Here is a 15,325-nt window from a genome sequence, read left to right on the forward strand (position 1 = left end):
TTATCATACATGCGGCAACGCTCCGACCCGCCAGCCAACACGTGTGCGAGGACGGGTGACCAGCGGCAGGCACGTCTTATTTACTCGCTTACACCTTTAAAACGAGTAAGACGAGGCGCCGGGAGGATAAGGGTGCACACAGGGGGGTGGAGGTCAAAAGAAGGGCGTGTGTGGCAGCCAGCGAGTCAAGATATAGAGCCACGAGTCCTCCAGCAGTGCCATGAAGTTTACGTACCGGGTGAGTGGTGGTGCAGAGACGGTGTATTGGATGTATTAAATGTAGTAGTTGTAGTGCATGCAGTAGAGAGGGTGTATAGAGAGGTGGTGCTGTGGGATGGGGATGGTGCAGTGTGTAGCTGGGTTGAGGTGAGGAATGGAGTGTAGGCATGTCTACTTGTCTACTTGTCGGAAGTTCTGGTGGAATCGCCACGGCCAACTTGAAAGTCCACTGCCTCCACATTTTTCTTTCTCTTTGAACTGTAGTTGGTCAGTTATACAATTTGATACCCGTGGGCATGGGTTGTGTGGAATAGGAGGCTCGTCCGGTATGTTTTTAGGAAGGTATCGAGCCTCCTTTTGAATGTATCTATAGTGCATTTTGTCATGTCCCTGATTTCTCTTGGCAGGCAGTTGAAAAGCCTGGGACCAAAGTTGATGAAATCTTCGGCCACAACAGGTTTTAGCCATTGTGTCACTGAAGAGAAAGTTTTTCTGCAACATGTTCTGGCAAACCTGGGGTGTATCTGACTCTTGAGAGCCTCCTCTCCATGTGGGGATGGGCAGGGTACTAATTTTTCTAGTATCTTCCATGTGTATATGATACAATATCTCTCACCTTCTTTGTAAGGAGTACAATCCTAGTTTTTTTAGTTGGTCCCAATAACCCAGAGATTTACTGTCTATCTTTCTGGTGAACACCCTCTGTACCTGCTCCAGTTCCTGAATGTCTTTGATTTTGTAGGGGCACCACAGCTGACACACATATTCCATTTTAAAGACCACTAGGGGCCTCTACAGTGGAAGCAGGTGTTGTGGGTCTCTAAACAGCAAAGTGCGCAGAATCCATCCTGACATTTGTTTTGCTGTCTTTATAATCTTTGTAAATGCTCTGAGAAGGAGCAATCCTTGCTCATCCACACTCCCAGGTCTTTGAGGGAGTCCTTCTCTTCGATGATGTCTTCCCCTGCAGTGTAGATGTTGTCCTGCAGGGCTTTATCACTTCCGTAGCGAATGAGCTCAAACTTTTCACTATTAAATTTCATTTTGTTAGTTGATGACCAGGTATATATTTTTTCCAAGTCCCTTTGTAGATTATTTGCATCTTCCCCTGTGCAGATGGTGTTGGAGATCCTGGTGTCGTCTGCGAATGATGTTACCCTTGAGTATGTGACCTCCTCATTTATGTCCCCTATCATGATTAGAAAGAGGAGGGATGGTGGTGATGCAGAGAGGTAGTATATATAGGTGGTGTTGAGGGACTATAGGCAGGTGGTTTTGAGGGCCTGGGGTGATGCAGAATATACAGACAGATGGTGGTGATGCAAAGTGTAGAAGTAGGTAGTGTTATGGGATGAAATGTAGGCAGGTGGTGGGTCTTACTCCGAAAGTTCACCCATCACACTGCGGAGAATACCCCAAAACACACCTTTGTGCACACTGTTGTATTGCTTAATGTCGCAAATCACTCATTCATAGGATATTACGTTCTTAAAATATGGTCTCCAGGGGATACAGTGAGAGGTTTACTTGTTTATTGCATTTGGCACCAGAACACAGCAGGTTAGGTTAGATTCAATTATTTATAATAAATATTGTACTTATACACTTTGCACTGTGCCATTGGTTGTTGTCACTGGCAGTTGGTGGCCTGGTGGGCATACTTCTGGAATTTTCAACCAATCAGTTAGCAGGAAATTTTCCATGATCAACAGGGCACTTATATGGACAAATGCTTTTTTGCCCGAGTTAAAAAATAACTATCTTAAATATGTCTGTTTACTGCAATATGTCTTTCAAAATACAGAGTTACCTTGCCATGGCTCCTATCTTTTCTGTCTATCTGATAAATTTTATAATGTTACTTCAATATTTCTGTATCTATTGTCTTCACAGTATGGGTTTTTGGGAGTGGTAGTATGGAAAGTTTATCCACAGCAGCTGCTTATTGTAGTGAGGGAACTTATTTTGATAAAACTTTAGTTATTGCACTCTTATACCATTGCAAAACAAAATGCTTGTGTGACCTTGAATGAAAAAGTCACATTAGTACATTTTATACAAAGACAATTAGAGACTTAATGAAAGAAAAATGTTTTTTCAGTTTTCCAACCTGCTGGGCACTGTGTACCGGCTCGGCGACATCATCTTCTCTCATGATGGCAACACTGTCATCTGTCCCGTTGGCAACAAGATCTCCGTGTATGACCTGCGCAACAACCGCTCCCACACACTGCCCATCGAAGCCAGGTTCAACTACACCACCCTGGCACTGGCTCCTAACGGCATCATACTGATCGCTGCAGAGGAAGGCATGTAGACGTATTGTTTTATCTCCCCTATTTTTATTCTCTTTACTGTCAGTCTTTATTTTTCATGTCCATGTCAGGTCATCTAGGGGATTGTTTGGGTTTCTATCTTTTTTTTTCCTCTTGATGCTCTTCATGGATCTCAAAAACAATGAAAATAATAATAATAATAACAATAATAAAAACTGTTACTCATGTCCTTCCAACAGCTGGTGTACTGTAGTAATTGGAAAGGCATATAATAGTTCAAATAGTAAAAGAGGAATAGGATACACTACCTTCTATAATGGGACTTCTTTCCCTCTATGATATTTAGCCATCATAACTAACACTTTTTACCGAGAGCCTTGACACATTTCTTTGCCACCTTGTGTGGACAGAGAATGGCCTTATTTATTTGTATATTTATTTATGAAAAATTAATGGGCTCACAATAGCTATGAATGTTTATATGTTTTAACTTGAACTACTTCCTTCATCAGAGAATTCATTTAACTACTGATATTTCTGTCGTTCCTTGAAGATTTGTTTATAAATGGTGTGTGTGGTAATTTTTTCCCTCTAAGAATCTTTTTAAAGTACAGATATTTGTGTCATTACATAGAAGTTTTGTGCTTATGAATGTGGACATGCTTGTGGTAATTTGTACAGGGCGTTTGTAGTACTCAAGCATCATGTTGTAACCTCAGTTTAATAAAATCTTGTTCACAGACGGGGAAGTCCACATCATTAACTTGAACTTCCGCAACGTCCTTTACCGCAAGCGCTTTGACCGGCCCATCAAGAGCATCAAGTTCAGCCCAGACGGGAAACACTTCGCCCTCACCAAGGAAAATGGAGGTAGTGTATCTAAAGGACCTTACTACCATGGCCTTTAACCCATCTGCTGCGATTGGCATGGATTTGGCCTTCACTGGTAGCCTGGTAACACATTCTCCCAGGTATTTCTCTGCCTCTGTGGTGGATAGTGGAGTGTTCCCCATGTGGTATTGGTATGCTGGCTATCCTCTCCCAAGGAACAGGACTTTACATTTTTCTTCATTGAATTGTAGCAGCCACTTTTTGTTCCATTCCTGTAGTTTGGTGATGTCTTCTTGTAGGAAATCCACATTCAAGGGGTTAATGAAAGCTGATGATTTTAAATAATAGAAATAATGCTAGTTTTTAATCCTGACCTAATTATACACCTTGCTCTTGTCCTGCAGTGTTTGTGTACGTGGCCCCGGGCTCCAACAAGAGGATCTTCAACCCATTTGTGCTGGAGCGAGTGTTCCACGGATCATTCGACGACACAACCTGCCTCGACTGGTCCCATGACTCAAGGTATTGGTGTGATCCTTTGTGAAACTGTCTCTTACATACTATAAGATCCTTTACAAATACCTATCAAACATGGAAGGAATACAAATTGATACATGTTATTAATGAGTTTCTTTCCTTTGGGTCTTGAGGCATTACAAGTTTTCTGTGTAATCACCAAACTGTCAAATATATACTGGAAGTGTATATAGGATAGTCAGAGGCAGTGCTATGCTAGTAATGCTGCTCTTCCTAAGGCTCATTGCAGTGGGGTCCCGGGACATGACCACTCGCATCTGTGCGCTGACCAAGTTCAAGAACCTGAAGGAATACCCGATTGGCGGCCTCAAGGACACAGTTGTGGGAGCCTTCTTTGAGGAGAAGTCTTATGATCTGTGTACAGTAAGTGCCAATGGACTCTTTTGTTCATTACCTTTGTTTTTATTTATTACTTTTGTTGTTATATGACATGAACGAGTATCCCATTCCCTGCATCAATATTTCAAGCAGCAAAAGTTTGAATTACACACTATATAAGGCAGGCTTGGCTAGGCTATGATGCTTGGTAGGTGTGGATTCAACATCTCATATTTTCAACTTACAACGGCTTAATAGAAACATAGCCCAGTCATAAGTCAAGGGGCATTCATAGAAAGTTATTCATTTATTTAATTTTAACACCTGTTTCTTCATCCTTGCCTCCACAGGTTAGTGCTGATGGCCACATTAACGCCTGGGACTGCAGTGTGGGGTCCGAGGGTCTCGTCCTGGCCAAAGACTTGTTCAAGGCAAAGCCCAAGGGCGCAGACGAGGCCGAGGATGACATTCCCGCCCAAGATGAGGAGGAAAATGCTGTAAACAAAGAACCAAAAGATGAAAGTATGTACAAGAAACCAAAATTATCTGTTCCTTATTGATTGCTTGTATGGCTTATCAGTGAAGTTAGGAACTTAACAGGAAAGAAAGTTAGTAATATTCATAACATGACAACCCACATTGTTATTGCCTCCAATGTAATGATAAACCCAGGTAAGAAATAGTAGTAAATGAAGACACTACCACAATTTTTATCACCTCCAATGTAGTGAATAAACATTAAGAAAAAATATCAGTAAATAATAGAAATACTGCTGGCAAATACTGTAAGAATTCTAGAGAACAGGCCAGACGTAAGGTATTCTAAACAGAAGACACACATTCCAGTAACTAGTTTAGTCCATCTGGGTACAAGACAGCCAATCACCATTCCTATCAACTTTAAAGTACGTATAACATATTCCCACACTCGTATGACCCCTAACCTCCCCATCAACAGGTGCCGACTCTGATCTGCCGAAGGTGTTCTACAGACGGCGCTTCCGTGTGTTCATGGACCAGCACATGGGCAAGCGCAAGGTGACCGTCACAGCCGCCCAGTACCACAAGCACATCCGCATGTTGGTGGTGGCCTTCGTGACGGGCGACTTCGTGATGCTGGACATGAACGACAAGGGTGCCCTCGTGCACTCCCTCAACATATCAAAGCAGGTGAGTGAACGGAGCATTGTATTTATTCATTTATTTATCTTACAAGACAGGAGGCAGCTCAATTGCATAAAAAAATTATAAGAGGAAACATGAAAGCCCACTGATGCTGCCCCTGCAAATAGTGTTTAGTAGAAGAATTCTTTGCTTCAGTCCCACTTTTATGACTAAACGTATTCTCCACATTTTTGCTCTGGGGTTATTTATTGTTACATGCTCTTCCTAACACCATTCCTCCTCATTTGTTGAGCCCACACTCTCTCTCTTCTTGATTTGCCTCTTAAAATAATAATAATGACTTGGGACTGACGTTGAGTTGCGACAGATTGCATTGACTACGACTCAAACTTATGCTGTTAGGGAGACTTTGTTTTCTGTTATTTAGAACTTTATCTTTGTTTAGGAGACTGTTTCTCTATATTTGCAGGCTTTTTTCATTATTGTTTTCTTTTTTTTCCTTTGTAGTTGTTTCCTTTACTGTAAAAGAAAAAAATCCATGCCCTCTAGGGGGAGTTTTGCTTTTAGTCCATGGTTACTGTATATGCTCACCAAGTCCATTTTGCATGTTTTCAGACCATCACAAGTGTGGCAATGAACTCCAGCGGGGACTGGATAGCGCTGGGCGTCTCCTCCCTGGGCCAGCTGGTGGTATGGGAGTGGCAGAGTGAAAGCTTCATCCTTAAGCAGCAGGTGGGCAGCTGGAGAATAATGCCGGATTTTTTAAACATAGTATTTTCAACACTTACGTGTCGAGTTTGACTTTTTAATTCCATTTTTTGGACTTAGTTAGAAGTGTTGGAAGTTCAGGGAGTTAAGTCAACCTATTACAAAAGTTAAGTCAATGTATTGTAAATGCAGTCATAAAAAGTAACATAAAAATCAACTAAACAAAATTACCAACACCTTGAAAAACGGGTCAGACGAGGCCAGCCATCCACATTATTGTTGATGAAGACTTATCTGACATTTAGAAAAACCGGAATAACCTTCGTGAAATAGGTCATCACTTGTGTGCAGTCAAAATGTGTGCATGTATTCATCATTTGAGTTTATTGCCTCAGGTGTAGGTGAATTAATAGCTGAGATGTTCAAGCTGTAGTTGATTCTTTGCCTTTAGCGTGCAAGTCAGCAGTGAAAGAAGGGAAGCTGCAACTAGACTATACAAAATCCATTAAGCAAAAAGTGTAATGGTTGTATATTTCTCCCCGTCCTCCAGGGTCACTTCAACAACATGAGGGTCGTGCAGTACTCTCCCGATGGCCAGAACATTGCGACTGGTGGTGAAGATGGGAAGGTAAGATAACAACTTGTATATCTATTCACGTTTATGCGCATTCACGACTAAACACACATACACACTGCACTGTATTTTGTATTAACCTTTGCCACACACATATTTGGTACAGTACCCTATAAAGCAATGGTTCCTCAACATTCTTGCACTCACGACCCTTTTCCCAAAATCTTGCAACCCACATGACCTCTTGATATCAGAAGTTTGTTTTACACATTTTTAGCACACTAATTTTCACCTATACCCAGCCCTGACATGCCCTAAGAGACACCCTAATGCTTCCTCTTAATGCTCAGCAACAAAAACATCGAGCTTCAGCAGAATATAAGCACAAAAAATATATATCAAAAGGCAAAACAATAAGCTATAAAAACATCTTCCTAAGCCATTTCGAGCAAGGCGTCATGACCCCCTAATCAGTTCTCCACCAGCCACCAGTTGGGAACCCCTGCTATAGAGAAATGCATGTCAACAGGTCAAGCTTTGGTCAGCGGAGTCGTCCTTCTGCTTCGTGACCTTCTCGGAGCACACAGCGGCGGTGACGGGGCTGGTCTTCACGCAGAGCGGCCGGGCCATCATATCCGCCTCCCTTGACGGTAAGCTGCCGATCGTTTAGCATCCTGAAATTAATAGAAATAAGTAAAATAGAAACCAACATGAAAATGAACTTATATGAATAGGGAAAATAATGGCTAGACAGACTTAAAACAGAAATAAACAGATGTAATCAAAATATAAGCTGAAATTTTCTCTAGTTACCTTTTATTTCCAAGTTCTGTACAAAGTGATGAAAATAAGCACTTTACTTTCTTCTGTCAAATTTTCCCTTTTTGTTTTTTTGCTCAGTCTGTACGAGTATGAATAAAAAAAGATAATGACTGGTGCAGAAAGTAATCAATAAGAATGAAAGTGAAAATAAAGACCAAAAGACAGAGTAGACAGAAATGAACAGGTGTGATGAAAGTAAAAGCTTAATATTTTCTGCAGTATAATTTTCCTTCTCTCTGCAAGCTCTGTACTGAGTAATCAAAGCAAACTCTGTACTGTTTTGTGTCAGATTTATTTATTTTATTTTATTTTTACTATGCTTACTTCTTTTTTTTTTCATTTATTTATTTTTGTCTCCCCTCTCTCAGGCACTGTGCGAGCGTTTGACCTGACCCGCTACAGGAACTTCAAGACCCTGACCTCCACGCGGCCGACACAGTTCTCCTGCGTGACGGTGGACAGCAGCGGCGAACTGGTGGCCGCTGGGAGCCAGGACAGCCACGACGTGTACCTGTGGTCGCTGCAGACGGGGAGGCTGCTGGAGGTGGGTGGCGGTGCTCCTGGGAATACAGAGAAGACATTGGGTTGTATTATAAGACATTTCGCCGCCCAAGCACACATATTTGACAAGGCTTTCGTAGGAGTTGTGGGCATTTCCAGGAGTAGTTTGATGACCCTGGTGGAAGTTCGACCCTTCTTCTGTACCATGAACCTGAAGAAACACTCATTAGAACCCAACTGACCCCCTCTTTGACCTTTAGAAATAGCTGATGTGAGAAGCGAAAGAGTCTTACAATACTGGCCATTGTATCTGTATTATATTTTTCTTTGTATCTTTCTCTGTTTTGTATCTCTCGGTAGTGTATCTTTCTCTTTATAGATTTTATTTGTGTATTTTGTGTTTAGGTTTGTGACAAGTTGTAGACCAACATAGAAGGGAATTAGTAAGGATCATTGGCTCAGTTGGTAAGCTGCTCTGACTTCCCCAGCACTCAGTTGTGTTACATTACGGGAAAACAAAAATAAAATAAAATAAAAGATATTGAGCTTCATATTTTCTGCAGTTCATGATTGACTTCCATATTCATGTGTTTATTGACAATGAAACAGTCTAGTGCATTTGGGTATAGTTTATGTTATTCATGGTGGTGGTGAGAATTTTTTTGTAGCTGCTACTTGCAATTTTAATATAACTTTAAAAAATGTACAAAATAAATTAATCTAGTCTGTGGTTAAGAGATTCTTGTAATAGTTAGGTAAGACAGATCAAGGAGGATCATTATAGACATTTGTAATATTATAATACAAAGTCATCACTATTCTTGAACTCTTTAGTAAAGCATCTACCTCATATCCTAACACTCCAGGTGCTGGCCGGACACGAGGGTCCCGTGGTGAGTGTTCAGTTCTCCAGCCAGCCGGGCAGCACCCTCATGGTGTCCACCGGCTGGGACGGCACCATCAAGGTGTGGGACGCTATATCCAACACCACAGCGAGGGAGTCCATCTCTCTCTCAGCAGATGGTAAGATATGGTTGTTGATAATGCACTGACTGGTCTTTTTCCACCCAACATAAGGTTCAGTGATTAATATACAAGAATAAAACATATAGCATAGGGGAAAATAAGGGCCTTTGGAAATACTTTTTGTGAGCCAAAATCATCTGAGAATACGAACCTAATAGTAGAGACGAGAAACCAGAGCCAGGCATCAGAGAATACAGGTCTAAACGTGCTGAGAGGGAGTGCTGGAACAAAGGGCAAGGTGTCAGATATAGGTAGATGGAATAATAAATACAACGAACTACTCTTTGGTTGCAGGTCTGTGTGTGTGTATTCGTCCTGACGGGAAGCAGATTGCCGTGGCCACCATGGACGGCCAGATCACAACGTTCAACCCCACCACGGGGCAGCAGGAAGGCAGCATATCAGGGCGGAACGACTTGGGCGCCGGGAGGGGCGATACTGACAAGGTGACGGCCAAGAAGAACCTCCAGGCAAAGTAAGCACCCGAAATTGACCTCTCTTTTGGCCACTCTTTACTTTTGTCTGTTGTGGGAATGGTGAGTAGCAGGCTTTTTTTTTCTACACTTTATTGCCCTTGAGTCATCTCCTTTGTTGAAGAAAAAAAAAGTACAGTACATTATCCCTGGAACCAGATGTATATTATCTTTTAAGCTGTCATCTTTTTGGCCTCTTCTCATCTTTGTTGGAGGAGCATCTTTGTAGACTTTATCATCCTAAGACTCTTTTCTGTATGGTTAAAAAATTAGAGCTTATATATACCTCGTAAAGTATCATATGGTTTATAATTAAGTTACTGGTCGTTCAATATATTACAAAGTGTGAATGATCAGTTTTAGAGTATACGAGAAAGTTGACATCTATTAAATTTGCTATTCCTCTGCTCTTACCACTTATTCTATTTCCTTAACAAAAAATTTAGTTTGTTGAATAATCCCAACAATATTTTAGAAGGGTTGCCTCAAGGGAGACAGACCTTACTTGCATGAGGCACCCAAGAGTGTTTATAAACCTAACATCACACTTCCTCCTGTGTCTTCAAGCAGTAGTATCGAGAACTTGATTTTGTCTGCCACATCTGCAGCCTATAAACATAAATTATTTGGATATTTTGTTTCCAGGTCCTTCACTAGTATATGCTACAGCTCTGACGGGAAGTGCCTCCTTGCCGGGGGTCAGAGCAAGAACGTCTGTATCTACAGCATTGAAGATGAACTCCTGGTGAAGAAGTTTGAGATTACACAGAACAGATCCTTCGATGCCATGGATGTAAGTTAACATATGATGAAGCTGAGTAAAGCAAGGATGTTAACCCGGTAGCAGTGGGGATCATGTTTCTTAATGGTCCCTCTAAGCGAGAAAAATGAGAAAAAATCATCACTCACACAAACCATCTCATAATATATATCAACGCATTTGTGATCAGTTTATGTATCATCTGTTTTGGGGGGTTTATATCATGGCACAAATCTGGCCCGTCGCTGCTACAGGGTAAAGCCACAAATTTGGCCCGTCGCTGCTGCCGGGTTAAACACAGACACACCTTTCTCAACTGCTTATAAATCTTTGACAATCTTGTAAATGTGTTTTCAGGTGACATTAGCTTAGGTTAGCACTCAGATCATTCAGGTGACAAATTAGCTTAGATTAATACTCTTAAGTCATTCTCCTCCTGTAAATCACATCTAGGTAAATATATAAAACACAGAGTAAACATGCCACATGCAGTTACTTTATCCATAACCCTTCTGCTGCGATTGGCACAGATTTCCCCTTCACTGGTAGCTTGGTAACATGTACTCCCAGGTCTTTCTCCACCTCTGTGGTTGATAGTGGAGTGTTTCCCATGTGGTATTGGTATGCTGGATTTCCCCTCCCAAGGTGCATAACTTTACATTTTTCTCCATTGAATTGTAGCAGCCAATTTTTGCTCCACTCCTGTAGCTTAGTGATGTCTTCTGGCAGGAAGTCCGCATCCAAGGGGTTAACTAACACGCTCTCTCTCCGCAGGACATTATTAACAGGAAGAAGATGGCAGAGAACGGCGTGAACCTTGCGCTGGTGGAGGAGAGGGACGGCGAGGGGGGCAAGGTGGCCATCAAGCTGCCCGGCACACGTCAGGGAGACATGTCCCGCCGAGCCTTCAAGCCGGAGGTGCGGGTTACCTCACTCACCTTCTCCCCGACCGGTGAGTCTTGGTTTACTCTATTTTATTTCATGTCTATTTATATTTATTATTTTACTTTATTTTATTTTTTTATTTGTTGCATTTATATTAACTTTATATTTTTATTTATTTTATTTTTATTTTATTTTTTGTATGTGTATGTGAAGGAGACACACCAATGGCTAAACACAGAATACAAAAATAAATAAATAAAACTGTCCACATTGAAATAACTTATAATTGCATATGTTGTCCCGCATCATCGAGTATTCCAGCTTGTAATTGTTTCTGCGAGGGAGCATCAAGGTTCCGCTTTAACTTGCCTGTTGTAGTCTCCTTGTGTCCTTGGGTATCTTCTTTTTTACTTCATGGGACCAACATATTTCAGGCCTTTTTATTAACATCTTAGATTAACCTTTAGTCTGTCTCTTCCCTTTAAAAAATCTTATTTCTTGTGACTGACCCACAACTACTAGCTTAACCCTTTGATTGCAGCAGTATTTGAAGAGTAGCTCCCCCAAAATGAACCATCTATATTTAGTCACTGCCAACCTTAGGACCGTAGCATATAGTTACACCACATAACGGATGTTTTAACTAGTGTCTATATATAGATTCTAGTGCAGTCTGGAAGTGTTGTTATATTTCTGCCATACAAAACTGACTGACTGAATTTTGGACCATCTGTATAGAGTTCCACCGCTGTCTAAGGGTCAATTCTTCATAAGTCAGTGTACTCTTGATAGTTCAGTTCCATGATCTGTTTACTGTTTCCAGGGAGGAGTTGGGCGGCCAGCACCAGCGAGGGCCTCCTGGTCTATTCCCTTGACACAGACTGGCTCTTCGACCCTCTGGACCTGGACTTCTCCAACACTCCCTCGGCCGTCAAACAGAAATTGAAGGAGAAGGATTATGCAACAGGTAATGCATGGAGGATGTTGGAATTTAGGGTCATCAGTTCCACCTTTCAAAACAGTGTCCTTGGGAGACTTATGGCCCGTCCAACACCATAAGATAAAGACTGAACAAAAAAAGTAAAGAAGAAGAAAGTAGTGTCCTTATAAATTCCCCAACCAAACTGTACTCTCCTTAGTGGTCAGGTTTTCACTGCAGCACCACATAGTAAAGAGTTCCATTGTAGTTTCCTCAAATTTCACAGCTTCTGTATAAACACCAAATACTTTACAAGAGATTTCCTGTTTCCTCAAAGTTCTTACCTTCTGTATCAACACCAAACACTATACATATAAGATATTCCCATAGCCTTTAGTATTTGGTTTGGTGGCTCACGACAAACCTCCTGTGTTAAACTGTGGAACTTGCCCTTTTCTTCTTCAGTTTATTTTGTGTTCTCTTGTATTTCTAGTATCCCATATAAGCAGGTCATCCCTATCGATCGTTTCCAGTTTCTTCATTACGTAATCATTGCCATTTGCTGTCAGTTCATTAAAAAAGCATAACAATATAATGTCTCGAGTGGTGGTTTTCAAAGTTTTCAGCTCCAACACTCCCAAACTCAACTCGGTCAACCTATTGCCACGTGTTTGATATTAACTTATTACTGCTAAATTCTGCTACTTTACAACTCAATATCCAGTACCAAACAGTGCATGTTATTCTTTACTTTTTTCTTTAAGCTACCTATTAGGATACTCTTTTAAGAGCTCAAATTGATACAATAATAACTACATTTTTTTTTTTTTTTTCTTTTCCAGCGCTGATGATGGCCATACGGTTGAACATGAACTCCCTGAAGCAAGAGGTCATAGAAACAATACCTGTACAGTCAAGTGAGTGTAGAAGTCATTTTTATTCCTAGTGTTTGCAGTCACAGTTTGGAACGTCTCTTGAAATGATTAAGCTTCCATATATTATTGCTTATTTTAATTTTTCAGGACCATTTAGTGTCTTCCATTTCTGTTATCATTCCCAACAATATTCCCTCTATTTATCTCTCTATCTAGTCTGTTCATTCGCTGTTTGGAAAGTCAGTAAGTGGTTAAGCTTCCATGCAATGTTGCTTATTTTTGCTTATTTATTATGTAGTGTCTCCATTTCTATCAGTATTCTCAACATTAATTTCTCTACTTGTCTCTCTTTATCCTAGTGTTTGCATTCAAGTTTGGAAAATCTCTCTTGAAATGCCTAGGCTTATCAGACTACACATTGTTACTTATTGAAATCTCTCCATCTTAGTTTTTGCATTCAGTTTGAAAAATCTATGAATACTTAAGCTTCCATACATTGTTACTTATTATAATTTTTTGATTTAGTGTCTTCCATGTCTATCAGCATTCCCAACAATATTTTTTATACTTATTTTGAAAAGATCCGTTCATGTGTGTATCAGCCTTGTTCTCCAAATGACTGGTTTTATTTCTACTAAGTCTTTGGCGTCCTCTCTGTTCAGGCCCAGGATTCATAAGTCATTCTGTATTACCTTGTCTCCTTTGGTCTGCCTTGCTAAGTTAAAAGTAAAATTCACTCTTAATGTTTCAGTTGAGGTGGTGGTGAGCAACCTGACTCAGCTGTACGTGGAGGGTGTCCTCACTTTCCTTGCCGAAGCCCTGGAGTCCACACGTCACCTTGGCCTGTACAGTCAGTGGGCCACGGCGCTGGTCACCTGCCACGGCCACAGCCTCAAGACGCGCTCCCCCCACATCACGACGACACTCAACGCCTTGCAGAAAGCTATTGTTCAGCACCACACTAACCTGACCAAGGTGTAAGTATTGAGAGGAATTGGTCTTTCATCATCACAAGTCATCTCATTGCCTGCAGTTATATTGTTCACAATTTGATGCTATTGTGGACTGTCCTGGGGATAAAAATAAATTGTGGAACTGCAAGGAAATAAGTGCATGTCATAGAGGTTGTCCTGCAGGATGAAATATTGATGGCCACCTCCAGATGTCATCCATGCACTCAGGAGACATTATTAGAAGGAAAACTTGAGCACATCACTATCCTTCCTGAAACTAACATTATATATTTTTCCCCAGTTGCTAGTCCTACCTCTCCCTGCTCTTAGTTCCTTGCTCCCTGCCTCTCTTTGTGTGTAATGAGTTTAGTTTATTTTCATATGAGACATGTAAGAAGTCATCACACACACATAATTAATTTGCAAGATATTCCCCGTTTTCCTTGTTTATCTCTTTTGTTGTGGCAATTCTTAACTCTGCCTGCACAGTAAATGTAATCCATGATGATAATTTTAATGTTGACACTTCTCTTTGTCATAGCGTAGGGAGCATTTTATAAGGTACCATGACCACAAAAATTAGTTCGTCTGTGGGGTTTGATTTGTTTACGAGCAAGATTCAAAATTGTAACAAATGCACAGATTCAAACAATAGGCAGGAAATTATAGCCTTTGATCTATGAGGAACTTTTAAATTTCAACAGATGCAGTCACAACGAATACATGTTGAGCTACCTCCTGTCACAAGCCACCCTGAGGAAGAGGCGGAAACACAACAACACTGCCAGAGAAGAGCAGAACCAGGAAGACTCTCAAGTGGTGCCATGTGAGGAGGAGGAAATGCAAGACTTGTTTGACGATGACATTGACTTCTGATAAAGACACAAAACTATGTACAGTCACGGACACAAATATTCCTCCACCGCACCCTAAACTCGTGACCCCATAGCCCCTTTCCCTGCAACAAGTTCTCTCCTCCCACCATTAGTGTAACCCAAAAGTGCATATTTTATCACTTATGAATTTTACATCTACAATAATTATTTTACGTATATCCTATTAGTCAACCGTTATACAGTTATTTGGCGCCATCTCTACTTCTCTTTTTTTCAATCAACCCCTTTATATTCTTTTATGGGGTTGGATAGGCTATGAATCTCTCCCACTTTTGACGATCGTATACTCTTTCCTCCCTAATGTTCATCCTTCAGCGCTATATGACCATGGTAGCTACGCCGCCATGATAGAATGCCCCAATCAATCAGTTAATCTCCTCCCACACTAGCTCATTCTCAACTCTCCTCCCTCCTAATCTACGTCCCTTGCCACACAGAAAGAGGATACCGAGTCACAGGTTTAAGAGTGCGGTGAACCAATATTTTTGTCCATGACTGTACATACACACACACAGCATAGGAACTCTTCATAAGGTTTGTCTTTTATTTTTATTTGAGTATTATACGTAATCTGTGGCATCTGAAATAGTGCACTATCTTGTAACTTTCTTGGTGCTTCCTGGTCAT

General features: G+C 41.0%; 1 protein-coding gene across 1 annotated transcript in view; it reads left to right on the forward strand.

Annotated features, from left to right (window-relative positions):
* Positions 1 to 15,325, forward strand: part of LOC127002671 (periodic tryptophan protein 2 homolog) — a 16,932-nt gene continuing 1,607 nt past the window's right edge. The window contains exons 1-19 of the mRNA XM_050868718.1: positions 1 to 238; positions 2,321 to 2,528; positions 3,237 to 3,365; positions 3,731 to 3,848; positions 4,082 to 4,226; positions 4,532 to 4,703; positions 5,140 to 5,351; positions 5,922 to 6,038; positions 6,565 to 6,642; positions 7,118 to 7,238; positions 7,779 to 7,954; positions 8,778 to 8,934; positions 9,232 to 9,412; positions 10,056 to 10,203; positions 10,945 to 11,122; positions 11,879 to 12,022; positions 12,817 to 12,891; positions 13,601 to 13,826; positions 14,507 to 15,232. Coding sequence (XP_050724675.1) covers positions 221 to 238; positions 2,321 to 2,528; positions 3,237 to 3,365; positions 3,731 to 3,848; positions 4,082 to 4,226; positions 4,532 to 4,703; positions 5,140 to 5,351; positions 5,922 to 6,038; positions 6,565 to 6,642; positions 7,118 to 7,238; positions 7,779 to 7,954; positions 8,778 to 8,934; positions 9,232 to 9,412; positions 10,056 to 10,203; positions 10,945 to 11,122; positions 11,879 to 12,022; positions 12,817 to 12,891; positions 13,601 to 13,826; positions 14,507 to 14,678 — 2,775 coding nt within the window. The 5' untranslated portion in view covers positions 1 to 220 and the 3' untranslated portion in view covers positions 14,679 to 15,232. The remainder of the gene's footprint in view (positions 239 to 2,320; positions 2,529 to 3,236; positions 3,366 to 3,730; positions 3,849 to 4,081; positions 4,227 to 4,531; positions 4,704 to 5,139; positions 5,352 to 5,921; positions 6,039 to 6,564; positions 6,643 to 7,117; positions 7,239 to 7,778; positions 7,955 to 8,777; positions 8,935 to 9,231; positions 9,413 to 10,055; positions 10,204 to 10,944; positions 11,123 to 11,878; positions 12,023 to 12,816; positions 12,892 to 13,600; positions 13,827 to 14,506; positions 15,233 to 15,325) is intronic.

This window comes from Eriocheir sinensis, chromosome 24, assembly GCF_024679095.1.
Source record: "Eriocheir sinensis breed Jianghai 21 chromosome 24, ASM2467909v1, whole genome shotgun sequence".
Classification (NCBI taxonomy): Eukaryota; Metazoa; Arthropoda; class Malacostraca; order Decapoda; family Varunidae; genus Eriocheir; species Eriocheir sinensis.